Consider the following 22,855-nt stretch of genomic DNA (forward strand, 5'->3'; position numbering starts at 1 on the left):
CTGTATTGACTCCAGTGCTGCAGTTAAGAAATTTAGGTTACATTGTGCCTTGTGCATCAACAGGATTGTTCTTTGATTGTTTTCCTGATGGACCTTGTTTGTTTGGTGAAAAACTTGGGACTTTAATTGTGGATTTCCATTCAGCTTTATAGAACCATAATAATTAAATTTTAAAAAAACAAACCCACTCTTCATTATGTAAATTGAGTGAACTTTTTCTATAAGAAATCCTAAAAGCTTAGAGCTAGAATACCACTGCGTCTTTGTTGTCTCTTCCTTTTCTGTATTTTCAGGGAATAACAGTGCCTTTTTTATTTTTTTGGTAGCAGACAAGCAGTTCTGCTCAGTTGCTATAAAGTGGTACCATGGTTACTACTGTTTCAGGTGATGGGCAGAGGGATAAATGTGGAGAAGGGCCTCTCAAGTAGGTTTTCAGGATTTCTAGACTCTACGCATTGTAATAAAGTGTGTATTTCTGTGAAAGCCAAATATTGGTAATATAGACTTTGCAGCCCGTAGAGTTGCAGAGGATTACTGGAGGGCATACTTTTGGGGGGGGCGGGTTAAAATTTATTTATTTATTTTGGTTTGGTTTTTATTTTCTGGTCTGTTGATTTTATGTCTCACCTGCTTTGTCCTGGAAATGTTGTATGAAATGGAAAAAAGTCCTATCAAGTGTCAGGGGCCACAGTGTGTACATAGGCTGAAGGTTAGAGGATGCTAAATCTCTTATTTACAAACTAAACAAATATTGCATTAAGATGAGGCACATTCAACCCACACATTTAAGTCATTTTTTGAAAAGTTGTTTTTGGAATAAAAATGTGTGTAAGCATAACAGCAGCAGTCCACTTCTTACATTTATACATGGACAGTTTTTTGTCTCTGAGTAGTGTTGTTAATGTTACTTATTTGACCAAATTCAAATTTTTTTTCCTTTTTTGCTATTTATTACTTGTAACACAGCAAATTTGACATTGTCTTTAAAAATAGTGTTGTATATCAAGGTGATATCTGTACGTTGTTAAAGGAAGCTCCCGAATTATGATTTAACACAGAAATCATGCAAGACAATACATATTGTAAAGTGCAAAATAAAGTGCGACTTTAAATATCCTTTTGTGACTAAGCTTGAACTACAACAAATGAATTAAGCCTTTGAAAAGGACAAAAATGTCAAGACTTATTTTAATCAGTCCAAATTTTCCACTGCAATGTGAGCAGAAAGCTGTCTCTTGCCAAAAGCCAGTTGCTTGTGCTCGGTGTCAGATGAGTCTCCATTGCTTTGGAAGCGCTGGTGAATGCCAGGCTGTGCTTAGCAGTGCTGCTGTCCCCAGCAAGAGAAAGAAATCTCTGCAGTTAGAGGTAAGCAGAGAGAGTAGAAAAAGGTCTGAAAAAGTTCTCTGTCAAAACATTTATGGGAAATGTGTTCAGTGTTCACTGCAAAAACATTGCAATTCGTTGTGTCAAGGGATGAAAGAACTCGATTTTTCAACTTTCCTGTTGAAACACAATTTATGGTTCATTCCTGAATAACTGTGTGCTTATCCGTAATAGCACTTAAGTTACAATAAAATGATTCAACCATATGAAAATAAAGTGTTGAGGTGGAATTCTTTCAGTGTTGCTAAAATACTTCTACTTTCCCCCTCCAGTATTTTCACCTTTCAGTCAGAGAAGGCCTTGAGATGCTGAAATTTCCTTCAGGAAAAGTTTTCAACAACACCTGGTTGAGAGTAGGAAAGAGTTTTTTTCCTACTGCTCTATTTTCACATTAAATACCTTAGTTAAAATAGAGACACTGTAATTTAAATATTGAGAAAATTTTTTATTTAAGGCAGGGACATGGCTGGGTCTGGGAGATAGAAGTACTGGACTAACTCTGCCTAACCAGTTAGTATGGCTGCCTGAATCCATTCCCTTTTCAAATTAGAAGCTAAGAGAAATTAAAAGGAATAGTCTGTATGCTGAAGTTGCTTTTCGAAGATACTGGCAGGGTTTTTATTGTGGTTTGGTTTGTGGGTTTTTTTCCCTTCCAGAAATATGAATGTAGTTCATGTCCCCCTTTAGTGTTGCAGACAACTGAACTATGCACATGTCAGAAAAATGATTATGAACTCATCCAATGTCCTTACTGTAGGCTAATAAACTTTCCGAGTTTGTGTCTTTGTAGCCTTTTTGTGTTTAAGTACTTTGTCTCCTTTTACTTAAAAATTAAAAAAAAGGCTATTTTCTAAAATGAAACTGAGTTAAAAAGTAACTTTCTTCAAATGGCAATGGCTGGTGAGCTTCTTGAACTGAGGGAGACATGTTACACAAATGAAAACAACAGATCGATATGACCCATTTTTATTGGGTCAGCGCTTCTTAATTGGTGCTCAAGCAAAAAGGAAGGTCAGTAGCAGTACAGCACACCAAACCCAAAATTCATCGTCCTAGAGATCAGAAAAAAAATGTTTGCTCTGGTAGCAACATCTGCACACAGTTACTGTGTGCTCCTTCCAGTTGTAATTCCATTATTTGCCTCAGGATTAAATACAAGTATTCAAGATTTCCAGGAAAACAGAAGTTCACCAGAAGTTACAAGTAGTTGGAAAAAAGCTCTTCTTTGCTTCTCTGCCACCAGTTGAAAAAACAATTTTAGAGGAAATGCATTTGCTTTCTGAATTTGTGATAGCTATTTGACAACAAAATAGTGGTTCACTAAATGCAAATTTATTTTATTCCAGAGAGAATGAATTTGCATCATGTATTGTCAAATATAACATAGGTAGCCTCTGAAGTTTTAAACGTTGGGTTTGTTTGGATTCTGTGGTTTTTGTTGTTATTGTTGGTCGTGGTGTTTTGTGGTTTGGGGGGGGTTGCATACAAATAAATAGCATGAATTTTGGAAAAAAGGTCTCTTACTGTCATCTTCACTGTCAACTTAATTAAATATTTTCTGTATTTGCCTTGGTGGACCAAAGATAATCAGCCAGGAAGCCATGTCTGTTTACAACACGAAAAGGCAACCTACCTTCAGAAGAGAGCAATGATCAGTTAAGTACTACCTTTTTTTCTTCAGGGCCATGCCAAAAACCCCATTACTGGTTTCTTCTTGACTGACAAGAGTCTTTGAAGAAATGGCTTTTAGTGGGAGATTTCAGCTGCTGTTGTAGAAAATATTTGCACTCTGAATGTTAGCCTAAAAACATTATTGAAAAAAATATAAAATTAAATTGGCTTTGAAGGTACTTGATAACTATCTGCTATTCTATAGGTTACTTTAAAGTTAGGTTGCTGTTCTTTCTTTTTAACTGCTGTAAGATATAAAGTATTCTGGCATAGGCGCTTAATCAGGCTTTGCAGTATGTCCCATGAGATATGTAAGAAGTAAAGCACTTGCATATGTTCTGCTTCACAAGGATATCTTTAGTTTTGGAAGTAAATAAAACTGATGTTGTGTGTTGTGTGCATGCTACTAATGGAGCGAAAGGGGAATTGAATCCTTTTGATAAAATGGACTCTGATGAAGGCTTGCTAGGGCAACTCTGAGTGCAAAAGACACTATTGAGCTTTTTTCTTTGCCCTTCTGATAGCACTTTGCTGTTGTGATGTGTTGGTCCTTCCGAAATGTGTTTGAGATAGTTGTTAAATGCTTTGGGTTTGGCAGAATGTAAGAGTGCATTCTGGGCTCCTTTGGGCATAGTCTGAGGTTTTTTTGCTTCTCCGTTATATCGCTAAGGAAGCATTGTTTCTGGGAGTGTTCCTAGGTGATGCAGCTTGGGGTGCAGAAGAAGGGGTCTTGGTCTTTCTTCCTCTTGTGGTAGATTTCAAAAGTGCTTTTCTCCAAGCTCCACCTTTGCGGAAGGAAAAGGAACATTCTCTCTTCTAGTTAATGCACTCAGAGGTAATGAAAAAGCAGTTACAACACAGGTTTTCTTAAGGGGGTTTGTAATCAGAAACCTTATTCCCCAGCTCCATTTATGGTTTTCAAATTTTTGTGAATCTCCAAAGAAGTCCTGAAATGTTTCCCTCCATATCTGCACTCCTCTCCTGAGAGTCTAGGCTTTTGTCAACAATTATGAGAACCAGTCAGCCTCCCTCTTGGTATCCTACCTGCCATGCACATGATAAAGGACATTTCTTACAGAGCAGCATTTAAAAAAGGGATTGGACAAATCCATGGAAGAAAAATCCAGTGAGACCTATTAAATACAAAGACATCAGTTACAGGTTGCTGGGAGAAAATTCATGGAAATTATCACACTCTGCCTGCCTTGGTTCTGTACTCTTCTGTGAATATCTGGTGTCAGCCATAGTTACAGACTGCGTTTTGGGCAAGATGGTATTTTTTGCTGACCTGCTCAGGTCATCCTTGCACATTTGGTTATCCTGTTCTTAGGTAAAATGCAAATGGAGAAAAGGACACAGAAATGCAGGTATTTTATCTCAGAACAGTGATGCTGCTTAGATTCCATGCAGGGAATCTGTTCAGCAGAATGGATTTAGCACTTAAGAGGCAGTCGGAGTTAACAGCATTAGGTAGTGCTCTTGCTGCCCTCGCCTCAGGAGCTCAGTTTGGATGTGCCATGCAACTTCCTAGAGCTGAGTAATTTATTGGAGTATATTATTAATAATACTGTTGGCTGTCTTAAAACACATGCAGCTTGTGATTTCAATATGTCTTAATTTACATGGAGTCCTTATTCAGACTTATCCTTATCTTTCAGTGCAAAAGAGATGCTGCTTGTCACATAAACAAATACTTCGGCAAGAGTTCTGCCTTCTTGGCTTAGTGCAAAACTGGAATAGAGAAAATAGAAAATTGACAACAGTCTGAGTTCTTTTAAATTGTGCCCCTGTGTAACATCATGTTATCGGTCCTTTGGCAGGTGAGAACAGTCATTTGATCATGCGTTCCCTCTATGTCAGTCTATAAAAATTTCACAGTACATAAGCACACTTTTCTATAAATATTTTGTAGTCCTAAAAAAAGTAAATACAATGCATGTCTGCAGCTGGGTGTGGGTAGAAGCTCTTAATGGACTGGGGTACCCTTTCCTGGGGAATTGGGTTTGATTAATAGCTATTATGTGCTGCACTCTGCCAAAAGCAAAACATTTGTGTCCACAAGAGGCCAAGTGATAACGTCATTGCTGCCGGGGATGATTAACTCTGCTTGCCGAGGCACAGAAACAGAAATTGCTTTTGCCCTTTTGTCAAGGTGGGAACAGAATTCTGTTTATGAAATTCATACACCTAGAGGATAAAATCAGGGTAATTTGAACTTAGAAACAGAAAGTTCTTAAGTTACAGATTGTGAAAGAAGGTACAAACCAAGAGAGGAGGAGAAGGTAAAGTGGAATAGGATGAAGATCATTGTAAAAAGAAAAAAAAAAAAGAAGTTTGCTAGAAGAAGAAAAACTGTTTTCTGCAATTGCATTTTAACAGAAGCATAATAAGCATTAGTTTTTTCATCATGACTTTGAAGCACTTTGATGTTAGAAAATACTCTTGTGGGCTCCAGTTATCTACAGACCTAAAGTTCAGCAGAAATATTTCATGGTCCATTAGCAAAGTAGTATAGTGGGTTGCTGAAAAGGTCTCGGGCTGTGTCTGTTGTTTCATAGTCACCTTCCTCCTCACCTGCTTCCCCGGGGACAAAGGACATTAGTGTTATCATATTGTAAATCCAGCTTCAAAGTGAACCGGCAGGTTTTAACAAGAAGCTCATTGCCATACTGTAAATAGCGTGGGACATACTAAAAAGCCTGAACCTGGCACACTAGTGATCTCAACAAGGAAAATATGGCTCATTTAGCAAAACTGATTTGAAGGTCATGCTCAGTTTAAATAAAACAGACTGGTGTTTTCTAGTTTGTCCCCGGACTTCTGTCAGCTTAACTAAGGTAGTTAGGATCGTCTGTGAGTAAAGTATATATTTGAATCACAGTTTGCAGGTATTCATCTCTGGTTGTATAACAGGCAAAGAGAGATGTTGCAATAGTTAATCTCCAGGTCAAGCAAATAAAATAAATAATGGTTCTTTTGTAAGTCAGGACACTTTTGACTTCAGCTGGGTTCAGGTTGAATTAATACATGAACTGGGATTAGAATTTTAGTATTTTTGGCTCCTAGCCATCTGATCAAACCAGTGGGCTACTTTTCTCTGATAGGGCAGTTCTAGCTTCTTCCTTGTTTGAGTAATGCTAGTTTGCTTGATGCCAGATGGAAGCTGCTTAACATCTTAAACTGGAAAAACCTCTGAAAGTGATTAAAGAAATGTTCATAAGTTTCATTTGAAATTTATAGAAGAAAGTACATTCATCATGCTCTACTATAGTTGAATATTTTTTCTTACAAATGTTATGGTGACAGAAAGTTTTTCTGTTCATATTTGCCTTAAAAGAACGGATGATGTTTCATGGAAATCTCTCCTATTTTCTCTTGTTTCTTGAATTTAGGGAATATTATTTTTTGTGACTTCACAACAGTTCGGAGAAGAGCCAGAAGCCTGATTTTGATTTTAGTGCTGTCTTTTTACAGAACTATGCAAAGACACTACTATACTCTACTGTACATTGTCCAGTCTTACTAGATAGCTGGTATTAGGGTGCATATAAAAAATATGAATATTAGAAATTGGTTTAAAGAGAAGAACACAAAGCTGATGTAATAATTGTACTCACTGATAAATGATACCTCTGTGCTATTGCATCACTTCTGGTCCTGTTTCCTATTCTGGAAAGCTGATGGAATAAGAAAAGCCTATCCACCACACAAAAATCTCTTGCATGTTTTTTCTTTAAGTTGTAATTTATTTAATGATTAACAAGCATGCCAGCTGTCACATTTGTCTGTAAAATTACTTTCTTTGTTATTTTATTTATGTTAGCATATTTTGATGCAAGATTCTCTCTGTATTGGCTAGTGGGGCACAGTGAGGCTTAAATTATCATATGATGCCTGAGAGCCAGCCCTGCTTTCCAGGTACAGGGAACGTGTCCCATGGAATATAGCATTCTAGTTAAAGGAGCTTGCAAAGCAGAGTCAGACCAACCACAAGGAGGGTGTCCTGTCATACCTGCTCTGCTCTTTACTCCTTCAGGTGTGGGGCATGAGCAAGTGGCCATGTCTCTGTTGAGCTGGCTATCACATGTGATGCATGGTGCTTTATGCTGCTGTATTGGCTTTATTCTGCACCTGATGAGGCAGATCATAATAGATCCAGCTTTAGCCTGGGATTAAACTTGCTTTTCTCTGCAGGGGGTCTGAGGGAGGGCAAGAGAAAACTGCATAGTAGAGTCAAGGAGATGGCAGGTAGTTGGAATTTAAAGCGACAGTGGAGTGTGCTCATGGGGTTGTGGCTGTCCTTTGGTGTGCAGCTTCTTTTCTGTTTGAAGGCTATTTAAAGCTATTTAAATAGTTTTAAATTGGAATTTAAAGTTTGGAATGCTATTTAAAGCACAACAAGACATTTAGGAGTGTAAAAATGAGGTTTAGTTGAAAAACTGAAGCAAAGTCCCATCATCTTTTAGATTAAAGCATGTGCCAGTGTCTCCTAAATATATGGCTGTGTCCTGAGTGCTTTGAAAGTGGAGTCCACTGTGCAGCTGCAAACACAAGGTATGACTTAGTGGGATTTGGATGCCTTTTCCTTGCCTTAAGACTGGGGGTTTAGTAAATGTCAGTCTTCAAATATCTGTATCTTAACTTGATCTGGTTATAGAAGGACTCCTACACGTTAAACTTATGCAAAGAATCTTTCCATTGTGTTTTGTCTATAAGCATAGTGAAATGCAAAGCAAGTTTCCTTTGCAAGTATGGTCAATCACTGAAGGAGCAACAGCTTTTTGAAGGAACACAATGCTTGTCGGTAGTCTGAAGATGCACCTGGAGGAAGAGGCACATTGGTTAATCCTTGGTTTTGGATGTCCTAGGGCATCTGGAGATGGTTGTGTTTTGTCCTACATCACCTGACCCAGGAAAAAAAATCACTGATTCAAAACTAGTAAATCCAAGCTGAAGGGAGTGGCTAAATTGAAGGTATTGTTTCTTATGGATCAGTTTATCTCCTGAACAAAAAGGGACATCATGAGAATCTGAGTTAAGTTACTATGTAGTTAAGATGTTGCTGGTTCATGAACTTACATTGTGGAGCATGAAAGTAGTAACGCTTATGACTAACCCTATCTAAGGGTAGAGAGCCTGTTTTCTGCTGCTTGCAGCTTCCAGCCAGACCTTAAAATTTTGACATGGAATCCTGGTGCATGGTGTCTGCTGAAGGGTGATTTGGGCAGCAATCTGTCAGGTTTCTGCCTTGCTAGTGACACAAAGAACATGGAACACTTTGCTTCCACAGCATAGTGAGTTTTTGTGGGTTTGGGTTGTTTGTTTGTTTGTTTTTCCTATTTATTTTCTTATTTTTAAAACAGAGCATTGTAAATGATCAAACTTGTAAAGCTAAGTCTATTTAGCACATCTCTTCTGGCTTGCTTGGAAAGAAGAGTTTATATACTTCAAACTGTATAGTCCCTCTTAGGTACAACTGAGGATTTTCTAACCTTTTAATTCTTGAGTTTCTGGTGTATTTATAGAAAAAATACATGGATCATGTTGACAAAATTTGACAGTAGGAGCAACAAATTGAGCCCCAGTGTTGGCACCTCTTACGAAGATTTTAATGTGATGAATAATAATACAGAGTGCTTAAATCTCAAAAAGTGTAAAACTTAACACCTTTTGAGTTAACTTAGTGGTTCCGCTAGATATCTGTGGTGGGACCACTGGAAGTCATCACTTGCAGAGTTGACTTTTTGAAGATGAGATCTTTACTCATTACTACATGTTATCTACTGAAGCATGAATAAAACATGTCCAGGAAGTCTCAGCTTCTCCATTAGGCAGATACTACATAATCCATTGCCACGTAACCTATCTGATAAGTAAAACTGCTGTACCAAAGCAGCCCATATGTTGTAGATAGCAAGAGCTCCTATTTTCCAGCTGAGAGATTCAGCTGGTTTGTAATAGAGCAGGGCTTTGTGCTCATTTGCAATTCTTAAAGATGCTGGCTGCCTCATGTTCCTCAGAACGAGAACTTTTTCTGGGGGCTCCTTGTGACTGTGTGCTTTGTCTAGTTTAATAATTTAAAGGATTTTTTTTAAACTGTCTACGCCTTTTTATAACTTTCTATGCCTTGCTAGCTTTCCGCAAAAGGGAAGTAATGCTTATCTGAAAAGAGGGATCTAAAGCTAAATAGTTTTTACAAATACATGTCCATGAATTTTTTAATTCAGCATACAAAAACCTGCATTCATAAGTGTGTATTCTGGAGCAATTCCATTAATCCAGATGTGTGAGAGACTGAAAATAAACAGTAATAGTTGTAAAAAAACCCAAACAATATTTGTTTTTTTATACTTACGTTGAGTACTTTCTTCAGCTTCAGTAAGAACATTTTGTATCTCAGTTGTCACTGTGTCAGTTTTGCTAGTTTGTTTAGCTCCAGGGCTTGAGTTGGGATGTTAATGATAGTAGCAACAGAACAACTAAACAAACCCCCCAAACAAACAAAAGAGCAAACCGTCTGCCTGGATAGGGAGCGGTGTTGGTACCGAGGGCTCTAGGCTGGTGAAGTTCCATTGGTTTTGGCAGGCCCACTAACTTTGGCTGATATGTTGGGACATAAATAGAAGCAGTGGAAGGAAGAGCAGAGTTTGCATTTGCTGGAGGCCCTGGTGTTCACCAGGGTGGGTGGGTTTTGCAATAGGATGAACTTTGATCTTAGTAATGGCCTGTGACCATTTTATTGAGGATTATTATTATTGTATTTTCTTATGTACATCTCATTTTAGTTCCCCTCATTTACTTCCCTGTTCACCCAAACTACTGGATTTTTTCCTGTAACCACAATCTCTTCTGCTTTCCTTTTGAAATTCCTTCTTGCTCTGCTCTCCCCCAGTGTTCACATCCTTCCTCCACCTTCCTTTCATACCCATTTTCTTTTTTACTCATTTCCTATGAAATCTCTCCCTTCCGTTCTCTTCCAGCTATTTCCTTTTCCTACCTTCCTCTCCCATTTTTTTCCTTTTCTTGAGTGCTTTCCTCATATGTTGAATTTTACTTTCCTTGACTCCTTCCATAATTTTATTTCCCAAACGTCTTTTTTCTCCCTTCTCCTTGTTTTGCTTCCCTCATGTTCAAACTTTCAAGGTGTCATCTCTTCCTTCACCCTCCTGGTGCAGGTAATAGGCAGAGGAGGTATGACAGCTGCTTAGGATGTGGTCAAGAACCCGTAGGTCATGTGAATGGTAGGGATGAAGCACTCCAAATTATTCTAATCTGATCATGTTTGCACTTGCCTCCTGCTGAAGGCATGGCTTTCTTCAGAAGGGCCTCAGTTCTGGTACCAGTAGAAACTCCTGAAGCACTTGATGACTCTTGAGAAATCAGATAGTGCTGTTGTGTTTGACAAGAAGTGAATTTTTGAGATGACCTTTTTGTACTTCCTTTTCTTTAGAAGATCTTAATATAGCAAGAAGATAAGAAATAGGATGGCACTGTATTTCACTCTTCTACCCTCCACCCTCAAATGCTTTTTGGTATGAATTCTTGCTGCAGTCTCACGAATCTCCTATGTGATCCTGCTGTGCACATTTTTTTTTTTAAACCCTGCCTACTGCAATTTCTATATTGTGTGCTATTTGCTTTGCTGCCATGTGCGATGTCTGGTTTTTTTCAGTCTTAACACCTACTACTTGAGAAACAACTTTGTCAATTTTAGTGGTATGCAGCCCTGCAGTGTATTACTACTTGTGACTTTCAGCAGTGTGCTGTATAACATTTACCCTTCTTCCAAACTTTCAGTCTATCTCCTGCATCTGTTACTGAAAACCATTACTGACATTTCTGAATTGGAATGTGTGGCTCCAGGGAGAGTATTTTCTCTTTTACATTTAGCCAGCTAAATCATCAGCCCAACAAGCTATCAGCTCAACAAGCTCTTGTGGAGAGGCTCTCTTTGGTTTTCCTCCTCTCTTTCCTTTTCATCAGTTAGAAGTATTTTCTCACCTCTTTGTATGCTTTCAGCTTAATCTCACTCTTCATCGATGCTGTTGCACAACATTGATGGAATATTTAATTTGAGGAATTTTTAATTCATGTACTGTATGATAATTACATAGAATTATTTAAAATTGTACTAAATCTCTTACACCTCGTTATTCTTTATGATTGGGTGAAGCTAGCTGAGTGTCATCCAGACCCATCTTATTGCACATTGGACTTGAAACTGAATTTTTGAGCAATTAGCATTGCATTTCCTTTATTCATGCTAGCAGTAGCAAATTTTGATGTAAGTATTGGTCACATAGTAAAACCCTTTCTGGTAGCATTGGTAAATAATAGAAAAGCCTTTTGATGTTAAGACCTAAAAGTCAGAACTGGGATCTGATCCTGAAACTGTTTGTGAGTAATTCTTACTCACACTACTAGCAATACTGCCTTCAATTAAGACAGATGAATCCAAGCACAGAATGGTAATTGTTCTGGCACGGAAAAGCTGACAGTGTTTTTAGAGCTATTTTTATTGATTCATTTTAAAATCTCTCTTATTCCAGTCTGTCCCCCTTTCTTTTTTCTTGCTCAAAAATAATCTATCAACTGTTTCTGGCTGGTATCTGCAAAGTAGAAGTTGAGAAGTTGTGTTCCTTTGAAGTTGAATAGAAGGAAACACCATGTCCATGGCTTTACTGTCTGCATATAAAATAGAGTTAGTGATTAAAAATATTTATAATATCTAACTCTTTGATTTTCAGATCTGTTTATCTATGAAATACCCAAATAGCTTAAGTGCTATATTTAAGTCTTGAGTTTTGATGCTGAATGATATATCTGTAGAGCTACACAAAAATAAATTAAAGGAATATTTAGATAAAGACTACTTCATATTAGAAAGGACTCATTAGAGGATGATGACAGTGTTGAGCCTTTTCATGAAGCCTTTATGAAACAGCCTCTAGGTTAACAGGGAAACTAACTCTATTGTCTGAATATGGAAGTTTTTTTTCCCTGTAATTTTTGAATGACAGTTTTTTGTTTTGTTTTTTTTCCCTTGAGGAATAGAGGGAGAGGCAAAAAAATCTGAACAGAATGCTACTATCCTCATTTCTAAGGAAGAACAAATAATGAGTAACAACTTATAATGTAGTAACACAATCTAAAGGGCCAAGGGATAAATTCATGGAAACAGGTTCTTGTATATTGTTTTGGAGTCTAAACACTTTAGATTGAATTGTTTCACAACCAGCGTGCCTAATTATTGTGTCTGCCACATTCATCTATTTAAATCATTCCAAACTTTTGGATTCCTGCCTAGAATATTACTGCAGTACATGTTTCAACTGGTTTTTCCCTAGTCTCATGTAACTTCATGAAGAAGGATGATTTTTTTTTTTCCGAAGAAATACAAGTGAGCATTGGCTGTATGTTTATAATCTGATAAAAAGGGACGATAGGTTTCGTAATGTTGATTTGAATGAGTTGCACGTGAACTGATGCTGTATTTGTTTTGTCAGGTCAGTGACTTAAAAAGTGCCTTTGCCAAGTCACTTTTATGAGCGAGGACTGCTACGCCTGTGTTCTCAAAATCCTGTCTTTGCCAGCCAGACATTGCCTTCACCTTACACGTGGTGGAAGATACCTCAACTGTCTCCATTTGCCAATTAGTTGATGGGAAACTGAAAGCAGAAAAAGAAGAATTATTATTATTCCTGGGACATGAACAAATGACTGCATTGCTTTTCTCGTGCAATCAATACTGGCAAGCAACCGTCAGAGAACTGCTATTCTATCAAGGAGTGCCGTTGCATTGATGGACCTTGGCTTAAAACTGGTGCATCCGTGATTACAATCAACAAACCCACGTGTTTTACGGACAGAAATGCAACTGAGCATGCATTTGCCCAGCCAAAAGTCTACAAGTGGGACTTAATGATTGATGAGTGACTGCTTGCTGATAAACTTTCTCTGCTTATTCTGCTTTGTGTGTGTTGGACATCATTAATCGTTCCCTACTGTTTTGTTTTGCATTTTTTAAACTTTCTTTTCAATTGGAATTGAAGTTTTTTTTTTCTGATTTTTTTTTTCCCCTCTCTCCTTCATTTGTTTTGGAAATTTCTTCAGCATAATTCACTTGACAGCAACTTACAAGTTCAAAATCAACTTTCCATCATGGCTTTGAATGTTACTCCAGTAAGAGACACAAAATGGCTGACGTTAGAAGTGTGCAGGCAGTTTCAGAGGGGAACTTGTTCACGCTCTGATGAAGAATGCAAATTTGCACACCCCCCTAAAAGTTGCCAGGTTGAAAATGGAAGAGTTATTGCCTGCTTTGATTCCTTAAAGGTAAGGAAAAGAAACTGCATGTGTCGTAAAAATGCTGCTACATCGTACTGAAAGTAAAATGTGAAATGATGAGTTACAACTAAACCAGGTTAATCAGAAAGTGGCTTGTCCTTGGTAAGCTATATATTAAAACAAATGTTGTCTGTCATAATGTTTGTTTATTTAAGTTTTTAAGATTTCTTTCTAAGGATTTCTTTTTTCAAGTGTCACTGTGTTGTTTACAGAAATTGCATATGACTGTGGAATACAGGATTGCTTCCAGCTGGTAGGACTATTGTATTCTCCTGAGTACATTTTATGGATTATAATTGTTTCATGGCAAATGAAAATACACAGTGGCACAGTACTAGGCCATTCCCAGAGTCCTAATGAAACAAATCATATGTAAAGAGTGCAGATTCTTTCATTTAGATCAACAGAAATAAGAAAAGTCTATTACTTCAATTTTGACACAACTGATTGTTTACCTTTGGTTTTGGAGACTCAGATAAATTAGTAGCATTGGTAATTACATGTATGGGTAGTGCAGATAGGAGCATAAGTTTAGAATAGAGTGAAGGGATTCTCTACTTTGGAGGATATTTAGCAATTATGTTGTTAGGTCATCAGCTTCTTCTGATTTCCTAGTAACATCAGGCACACTTTGGAAAACTGTTTTAAAGATTCTGTGAAAATACTTCATGTACTGCATAAAAGAAGACTAATGACCCCATGGGATTTGAGGAGTACACAGTGTTTTTGATGACGATACATTTGTGTTCTTGTGTCAACAGAAAGAAAAAGCTTATTTGATATAAATAATTAAAGAGCAGAATTGAGCATTACAGATTTTATTTTGAAAGTTTTAGTTGTGGCTTTATCTTCTGGGCATGGGAGAATGTCTTGGCTTGCTTTTTAAATTTAGCTCTGAGGATCAAAATTTCAGTTAATAAGAACTCTTACTGTGAAAACATCACTGTGAAAGAGAAGAAAATTCAGGGTTGTTTATTTTCATTATAACTATTTTTTTTAACGCAGTGCAAGATACTGTGCTAGATATCTTCCTTCTGCTTTTTCTCATTTCTTCTCTTCTTTTGAAGATTTAGAAGAAAGTATCTCAGGGGAAATGTTTGTGAGGGGGTTACGTTCTGTCTGTCCTGTAAGCCAGAAGAGCACCTTTGCAGTCATGGCAGTATGTCATCAAGTGCTATTAATGACCTTAATCCATGGATTACTGCTGATAAACTGTAGCAGCTTCTTTGTAGATGTTCTCATATATTGGTTGTCTGCCAGTGGGATAATTTTTTTTTTTAAGCAGGCAGACTAGTGTCTGCAGCAAGTGGACAATACTCCACTTTTACAAAAAATAAGCAGGTCAGTAGAAGGTTTTTTTGTGTACTATTTTTATCTATTATAAAGACTCAGGGATGGGTTGGGAGGCTGGACACAGGTAGCAGGGCTCGATTATCCCTGGACTGGCAGGAAGATGGATCTGCTGCCACTACATCATCCTGGTTGAAGCAGTGATGCACCTGTCCTTGATGCCCAAGGACAGCACTGCTGTCCCTGGTAGCACTGACACTCACAGTGGAAGTGCCAGCTATTAAGCTTGGAGACTATTGTTCAGGGAGGGTTATTGCCTGCGAATAAAAACTGGAGTCATAGACTTAAGCTAATAATACCATGAAGAGAAATCCTGAGGGATCACAGTGGATAACTTACTGACAACCAGCATCATTACTGAGTACAGAGAAGTCCAAAACCATGTAAAAAATGTAGTTAAAGCAAGCAGCCATGTTTTGTCCTAGTGTGGGAGGACATCTACCCTGAGGGGCCAGCCCACTCTAGCCCAGCTCTGGTGGCTGAAGTGGTGCTGCTCTGTCCTGCTGCCCATCATCACCCTCTTCCCAGCTGGCAGAAGGGAGCATGGACCTGTGCCTTCTGTCTTGTGTCTTCTAGTTGGGTTTAATGGGTTAAATTGCTGGTAAAGATGGGATTATACCAAGAAGCCAAATTGTGGTTTGAAACAGCAGAGGTGGAGGTACAGGTTTCTTCCCACAAACCCTGCTGCCCGCATAGGGAGATCCGATAATGGGATGACAGAGCCTTCACCTGCAGCTCCTTGCTTCTAAGCATGAGTGGGAGCTGTTCGTTTTGGTGTGTTACCTGACCCTGCAGTACACAGGAAGCTGTCAGGGATCACTGAGAGTGCATGGCTCTGGGCTGTACTGACTGGTGCTCTCACAGCCATTATCTCAGTTATTTGGAAGGGTGTTTGTATGTACAGCAAGAATGTGCCTGGTTAGCTCAGTTTGTGTATTGCTGGTTGAGGGACTTAGGTCATTAGTCAAATAAACCTATTTGATGCGTAGCTTTTGGAAATACTGCTGTTAATCATATAGTTTCAGAGTAAGGCTTTGGCACTTAACAAGCGGGATACCTTTTCATGTAAATAAACAATCAGAATCGTCTAGAATTTTAGATAAAATCAGAATTTAATTTAAAAAAAAACAAGAGCTGTTTTTCTTGCTGAACATTGAACCACAATTATTTAGCATTTATTTACATAGCATCTAGAGCATTGGAGACTTAGCCTTTTAACTGTCTTGATTTGGTGTCCCTGCTGTAAAAATAAATTATAGCGAGTATGTTGAGTCTTTTTGAATAAACATCTACCCAGGGAAGACAGAAAATTTTTTAGTCTCTGATGGAGTTATTTTACATTTAGGTGGTGCCTGATAGTTAACAGCTGCTCCCTAAGAAGTCAGTCAAACACAAGATACAGCACTCTGAGACAGACTCTTCTTTACATGCTGATTGATCAAAAGAACTCCTGTTTTGGGTAGGGACATATGCTCCCCTGCATACCATCTTCTTTCCAGATTTCCAGAGCAGACAAGGGAGCATGGTATCATTATCTGCCAGCTGGATTAGGCTGCCAGAGCACCAGTATAAAGCTACAGGAGAGAGTCCAGTGAAGAGTCACTAAGATGGTGAAGAGGCTGAAGCATCCCTCCCATGACGAAAGGCTGATAGAACTGGGACTGTTCAGCCTGGGGAAAGCTCAGGGGGCTCCCATCAATGTATATAAATACCTGCAGGGAGGGTGCAAAGAGGCCAGAGCCAGGTTCTGTCTGGTGGTGCCCAGTGACAGGACAAGAGGCGATGGGCACAAACTGAAACAAAGGAGGCTCCCTCCGACCATCAGGGAACAATTTGTCACTGCGCATCAAGCACTGGCACAGGCTGCCCAGAGAGGTTGTAGGTTCTCCATCCTTGACCATACTCAAAAACTGTCTGGAATATGGTCCTTGGACAGTTTTCTCTAGGTGACCTGCTTGAGCAAGGGGATAGACCAGATGACATTCAGAGAACTATTTTAACTATCCTGTGACTGTGTGACCAGAAGCATCTTCACACTGACTTGCCCACAGCCTTAGGATTTTTCTAAGCTAGCAAAAGCTGGCTTCGAGACTGAAGGATATAATCCCAGCCAGGGACACCTGCCTCTATGCTGTGCCGTGTCCTCCTTTGTGCTCTCACTGCTGCCTTTGTGACTGTGTAGTGCCCCAGGTTGGGAACCTAAGTTGTTGCTGTAGTTGCTGCAGCAGGGAGAGGGACTGTGTGGCACAAGCAGAGCACTGAGTCACTTCTGCTGGTGACAGTACTGTGGCCCTAGGCTGGGCTTCTGGAGTAACACAATTGCATCAGAATCCAAGTTTTCCTATATTAAAGAAGTATATTTGTAGGTCCAGTGGTTCCAAGTAAAAGGTCAACAGAATTTAACAGACCTTGTTTGTTTTTAACTGAGACAGGATTTTTGGCTCCCAATACCTGTCCTTGCAATACTTGACTTTTAACACAGCAAAAGTTGCAACAGCAACCCGTTGGACTTATTACGGTTTTAAGCATCCAAAATGCCATTGAAGACTGTCTGGGCTCTGAATATCCTTCATCTGTGAGGTGCTCCAGGCTAGACAGAAATAGCTAAAGACTAATGAGCCTGGGTCAGATTCAGGCCAGAAACTTTCTGGTTTCAAGCCAGGTTCTGCTGCATAGGCTTCTGAGATGCAGCTCAGCGTTTGTTTCTCCCTCTTTGGTGAAAGACGGAGTCTAGTCTGTTCCGAGCAGGGCATTTTTGGGGTGAGTGCAGGTGGATCATCCCTGTGCACCCGGTGGATGATGGATGCAGCAGTCGGACAGATGCCTGCCTATTAGCTGGCCACAACATCGCCTCCAGCAACAGGGCTCTGTCCAGCAGAAACCCCACGTGACTTGGCCAGCCAGTGTGACCACACAGGCACACCCAAAACTGTACCAGGCAAGTGACCTTGCAGAGCTTAATGTGAGGATGAAAGTGTCTCCGGGCTAATCCGGTTGACTGTGCTTGAGGTGAATAAAGGGGAACTTTCATGGCAAGGCCCAGAGCTCTGATAGTGAATGGGAAGATACCGGGTGCTGAGGAAGCACTGCCAGAGCCAGAGCCTTGTCTGCTGACTTAAACCCTCCTGAAACCTTTTTGGAGTCCTTACAGGCTCCCCTTTTGATGCCTTTGAAAGGGTCGGTCAAGTGACCTGGGGTCGGTCAAGTGACCTGTCTAACAGGAAAGTTTTAATTTCAGAAACTGCTTCATTTATATTTTTATACTTCTGCCTGGGTTCAAGTAGCTTAATTTAAAAGTGAAGAACATGGATATATAACACTTAATGTATAACATTTAGATCCCTCCAAGTTGGACACTATAAGCAAACGTGTTTTCAAGGCTTTCTTGTCCTGCTAGTAGTAAAGAACAAAATCCTTTCACAGGAATACTAATATATAACGTAATGTGTGCAGACAAGACCATGCAACACTTTGCTGTATTTGAATCAGAATTTTAAAAAGAAAAAACATTAAAATTAATGGTGATGTTTAGGAGGGGAAAGGGGAAAAGCTTGACAGATAAGAACATATGGTCATGTGCATTTTGCTGGGAGTTAAGTCTTGTGCTCGTAGGTAAGTCTGGATTTTCAGTCCTGGTGTTATTTCTTGACTCAGATTTATAACCTTTCTGCAGGTTGTCTACTAGAAGAATATGTTGTGTAAGCTAATACAGATAACAGAGAAGGTATCTTGAAGATACTGTTGTTGCAAGTTTTATGGTGGTAACAAGGAAGCAAAAGCTTCTTTAGGGCTACAGGTAACTGTATTTTTCTGTATTTTTCTTAGCTATTTGCTAGTGTCTAAACTCTTCAAACTCTTCTGTTTATTGAGCCAGCAGACTACTGTGAACTGTTCATTTGCATTTTCATGAAAGCCTTTTAAGACTATGCTTATCTGGTCTCATTTGGCAGCGCAAAATAAAAAGTATTTGAAAGCCGTACACAGAGACCTGCTTACCAAGTTAAAAGGATTACAGGGAAAAAAAAAAAAGAAATTTTAGGAATATCCACTTTGCTGAAATATGTGGAACTAAAAATAATCTGTTTAAGATGGCCTCAGCTTTATTTAGAAAAAGGAGGGGAAAAGTCTTTGTAAAGAAACAGGCTGTTTGTACAAGAGTGAGCTCAGAGCAGGTATTCATTTGCCTTCTGTGATTCCTTTTGTGGGTCTAAATGTTTTACAAATGTCAGGGACTCAGGATCATCTCACACTTGAAAGTAGATAATACCTGCTTGTATTTGGCAGGTAAGGCATTCTGGACAGACTATAGATGAGCATGGAAAGGGGATTGGCTAGTTTTGTCTACACTAGAAAGTATTTAAATGGGTGTTTATAGTGTCCTAGCTGGCTGAATTTGTGCCCATCACCTGGTTATGTGGTGTGACACTGTTCAAAGACAAGGTGAGTTCAAGTACTGTGCCTACAGCTGGTGGGAAAGAATGACCGAAATGGGCAAAGTGATTTCTCTTGGGCAGCAGAGCAGCTTATACCTTCTGGGCCCATGAATTTTGCCTACTTTGTTGCACAGTGACTCAGTTTCAGCAGAATATAGGCTGCCCTTTTCAATAGCTGTGGGCTCTGGGAATGTGGAAGTTGTGGGGTGAAACCTTCCAGTGGAGGATGCAGAATCCAGATATCACTCTTCTTGCAGAGCGAAACTTTCTTTTTCACCCACCTCTGTTTTTTCTTGTAAAAAGTCCAGTAAATTCCAGGTAGTTTGAGAACACTACCTGGCAGAAGTTTTCACGTGTCTGAGTTGCTGCAAGGTGTGGGCATGAAGAGAAAGTGTTAACCAAAGCCAGTTTTAGATGACTGAGAGTTAACTCTGTAGGCTCCATCTGTATTCAGAATATCAGTGGCCACCCTGTGGCAGTCCTAAGCCCCATTTAGACCAGTGACCAGTAATGGCCAGTAGTGGAGTTCTCGGATGTGGTCTGTAAACATGCAGTAGCTTCCTGAAGTGTTCTACTGGCTCCTCGTGGTGTGCTGTCCAGGCATGATATTATACCTAATAGGTACTATAGGCATTGTACCTAATAGTGACCATCTTTCCACTGGATTTGTCCTGCTTTTTTTTTTTTTGAACCATGTACACCTCCAGCACCCACAGCATGTCACAGCAAGGACTTCCACAACTTTGTTATGTACCACGTGGAAACCAACTTCTGTTGTTCTTTCCAAACTTCCTTGTCTCATGGATGCCCCCAGTTCTTGCACTGGAAAAGCAGAAGAGAATCTCCTGTGCGTTGTCCTAAGGATGAATCTGGGTGGGTTTTTCCAACTGACACCTCTCTGGAGGAGACAGTGAGATCAAAGGAAGCCTCATGAGAGAAGGCTTATTGTTTTAAATCTGCTTTGTGAAAGGACTGTTCCCAGGACAGATATGATTCCCAAAGGCCCTGCTTTTTCAGGCTATGGCAATTTTTGGGCACAGAATAAAGTACAAGGTGTCAGATGCTACATGAAATTATGTCATCCTATTTCCTGAGACTCTATTTCTCCTATTCAACCCAACTTGTGCAACTGTGAGCAGCTGCTTAAAAGAGAGAGTTACATCCAGGCTTGTGTCCTATCACAGCTAGCCCCCTGTTTTTATCTCCGTTCAGGCAATCATGTAGACATGCAACTTGTTTGAACTGACTCAAAGGCAAGGGAAAAACTGCATTAAATGTAAGATGAAACTACAAACTACAAATTTAGGCAGCACCATCTTGCATAAATTGAGATAAAGGAAGTTTAAGAAGGGGCAATCTCTTTTTGAAGACCCCTCCCTTATTTCTGAGTTTGGGGACTCTTTAGTATTCTCTGTGTGTTCAGTCACCTGTTCTTGTTTGTTTTCTGAAAAAACTCTTTATTTTTATTTTCAAGTGTTCCCCTGTAGTCCTCCCAGCCGGCACAACACTTCCCCTTTCCTGTTTGTTTCCCTTCTGTCTATTCACGTAGCTATCTCCATGCCAGCTCTTCTGGCTTGGAAGGGTTAAAAGGGAGGTAAGATTAAAAACCAAGTAGCTGAACTGCTGGGCTGACACACTTCAAAATCCGTAAGCTTGTCTTAAATTGGCAGGTGTTGTGTTACATGGTGTTTAGCTTTTTTTTTTTTAATTCTTTTTTTTTAATAATTTTTTTTTAAAAGGCTGTGGATGTTTGCTCATTGCAGAGGGGACCATGCTTCTCACTAGGGTTTGTCTCTCTTCTGAAAGGGTCACTTCTCATCTGTCTCAGAGCAAAGGCACAGCTCATCCCAGCTGCCTGTGACACTTAAGCTTCAAGAGCCCCTGTGGACTGCCAGGGCTGAGCCGAGGGCTGGGTTCTGTGGTAGAGGGGCACTAGTCATCAAGTCAGCTCAGAGGAGCAAGTCCTAACCTGCTGCCCATGTCTCTGTCCTCAAACTAGAGCTACAAAAAGCAGAGAAGTTGAACCAGCTGAAGTTCATTACAAAGCTGTTAGAAAAGCTGGGTGTCTCCTTCAAGGCCCTGTTTTGTTTCCTCATTTGTCTCTCAGCAGCAACACCAAGAACATGAAGCTCTCCTGGCTGTCACTAGTATCACCTGTCACCACCTAACCTGCCAGATATCAAAACTATACACCTTGCTCTAAGTTCCATTCTCAAAGGAGAATCTGTCTGGATACCTGATCACTGAGTTACCCAGATCCTCTGAAGTCATGTGAAGCCCCAGTTCCCCATGGTGCAGTTCAGTGGCAAAGCCTCTTAATGGTCAGAGCAGACAGTTTTCACGAGTAGATGTGTCACAGCAGCCTGTACCTCCTCTGGCCTGTTAGGGCTGCCCAGTGTGAGCAAGTGGGCATTACTAACACTTCCTGCTGAGCAGGTCGCCTGGCCCCTGGCCTGGGGAGGAGGATGAGCACCAGGAGCAGAAACGATTGAAAGCAAAAGCAGTTAAAGAACAGTCACGGAAGGAGGTAATACAAATCTGTCTTCTTGTTCACTGAATCATGTTATCCTGAAAGACCAAAGGAATATTTAGTAGTTCCTGGGCAGTTGTCTCGCTGGGTTGAGTTAACTCTTGGAGCTTACTGCTTCCAGAAGAGACTTGTAAAGAGCATTCTGGTGTAGTCCGCCTACCCCTTCAGGTCAGATGCAGCTGCTACTTGGTTATCAGTCTAAGTTTAATTACATGAAGAAGAGCAGCAAGACAGATTAGTTAGAGCCACAGGAAACCTTGTATGAAAGGGCATGGTGTTTGGCAGATGTTCTTCAGATTTTTGGGCGCTTGGGGGTGCTTCATATACCCATCAATTCACTGTGTAGTTTTTGTTGCTGCACCAATCCATGCTCCCCTAAGCCTTATAATAACCAGTTTGTGGGTGTAGTGAAGGCAAAATTCAATCAGAGTCTCTGACTCATCCCATCACTAGGATTTTGAACACAAGAGCAATTGCTCACTGCCCACTCCTCCTCCACGCTCCCTATTAACTCAGGTCACTCACTGTTCCCACAGGCTTGCTCTCTCCAGGTCTCCCCACCTACTCCTTTATTTTTCTGGCAGGTGGTTCCTCTTTCATTCCAGGCGCTTTTTTTCCCTTGGCCCTGTGTGCGTAGCTTTCTCTCAGCTCAGGCGTCAGCTGTTCTTCCCAAGCTGTTATACTTTGACTGCATCATAAAATACAAAAGACAGGATTGTTCTGAGATGCAGAGAGCTTCCTGATGGAAAAGCCTGGAAGAGACAAGATCTGTCTTCCTATTAGTCCACGTCACCCCCAGCATTGGAAAGATATTTTAAATCTAAAAATCAACACAACAAGGACTGGGGAGTTTATTTGCAAGTCTGTTTTACGACTGTACCCCTCTCCCAACTTCTGTCTCATATGAAGACTGGCACTTTATTTTTGAGGAGAGGGACTTTATTGGAAAGCTATTGCAATAAAAGGAAAGCTGGTTTTAGAGATGTTAGAACAGATCTTTGAAAGCTTGCTGTGAGGTACAAGCTCCACAACTGAAATGCAGGAGGAAATTATAAGCATCTCTTTTCTTCCACATTGATGTTTGCCTTGTGGCTGTGAGCATGCTCTGCCACTCAGGATTAGATTTCTGCAAGGTCTTGGT

At 39.9% G+C, this 22,855-nt stretch overlaps 1 protein-coding gene across 9 annotated transcripts in view; it reads left to right on the top strand.

The window, feature by feature from the left end:
• The window catches only part of MBNL2 (muscleblind like splicing regulator 2), a 92,909-nt gene that overhangs the window by 9,117 nt on the left and 60,937 nt on the right, over positions 1 to 22,855 (top strand). For all 9 annotated transcript variants that reach the window (XM_029960934.1, XM_029960936.1, XM_029960939.1 and 6 more), the window contains exon 2: positions 12,561 to 13,389. In XM_029960934.1, the coding sequence (XP_029816794.1) occupies positions 13,216 to 13,389 (174 nt within the window). In that variant the 5' untranslated portion in view covers positions 12,561 to 13,215. The remainder of the gene's footprint in view (positions 1 to 12,560; positions 13,390 to 22,855) is intronic.

The sequence above is a fragment of the Manacus vitellinus genome, unplaced genomic scaffold (genome assembly GCF_001715985.3).
Source record: "Manacus vitellinus isolate BGI_N305 unplaced genomic scaffold, ASM171598v3 scaffold_2_pilon, whole genome shotgun sequence".
NCBI classification, from domain to species: Eukaryota; Metazoa; Chordata; class Aves; order Passeriformes; family Pipridae; genus Manacus; species Manacus vitellinus.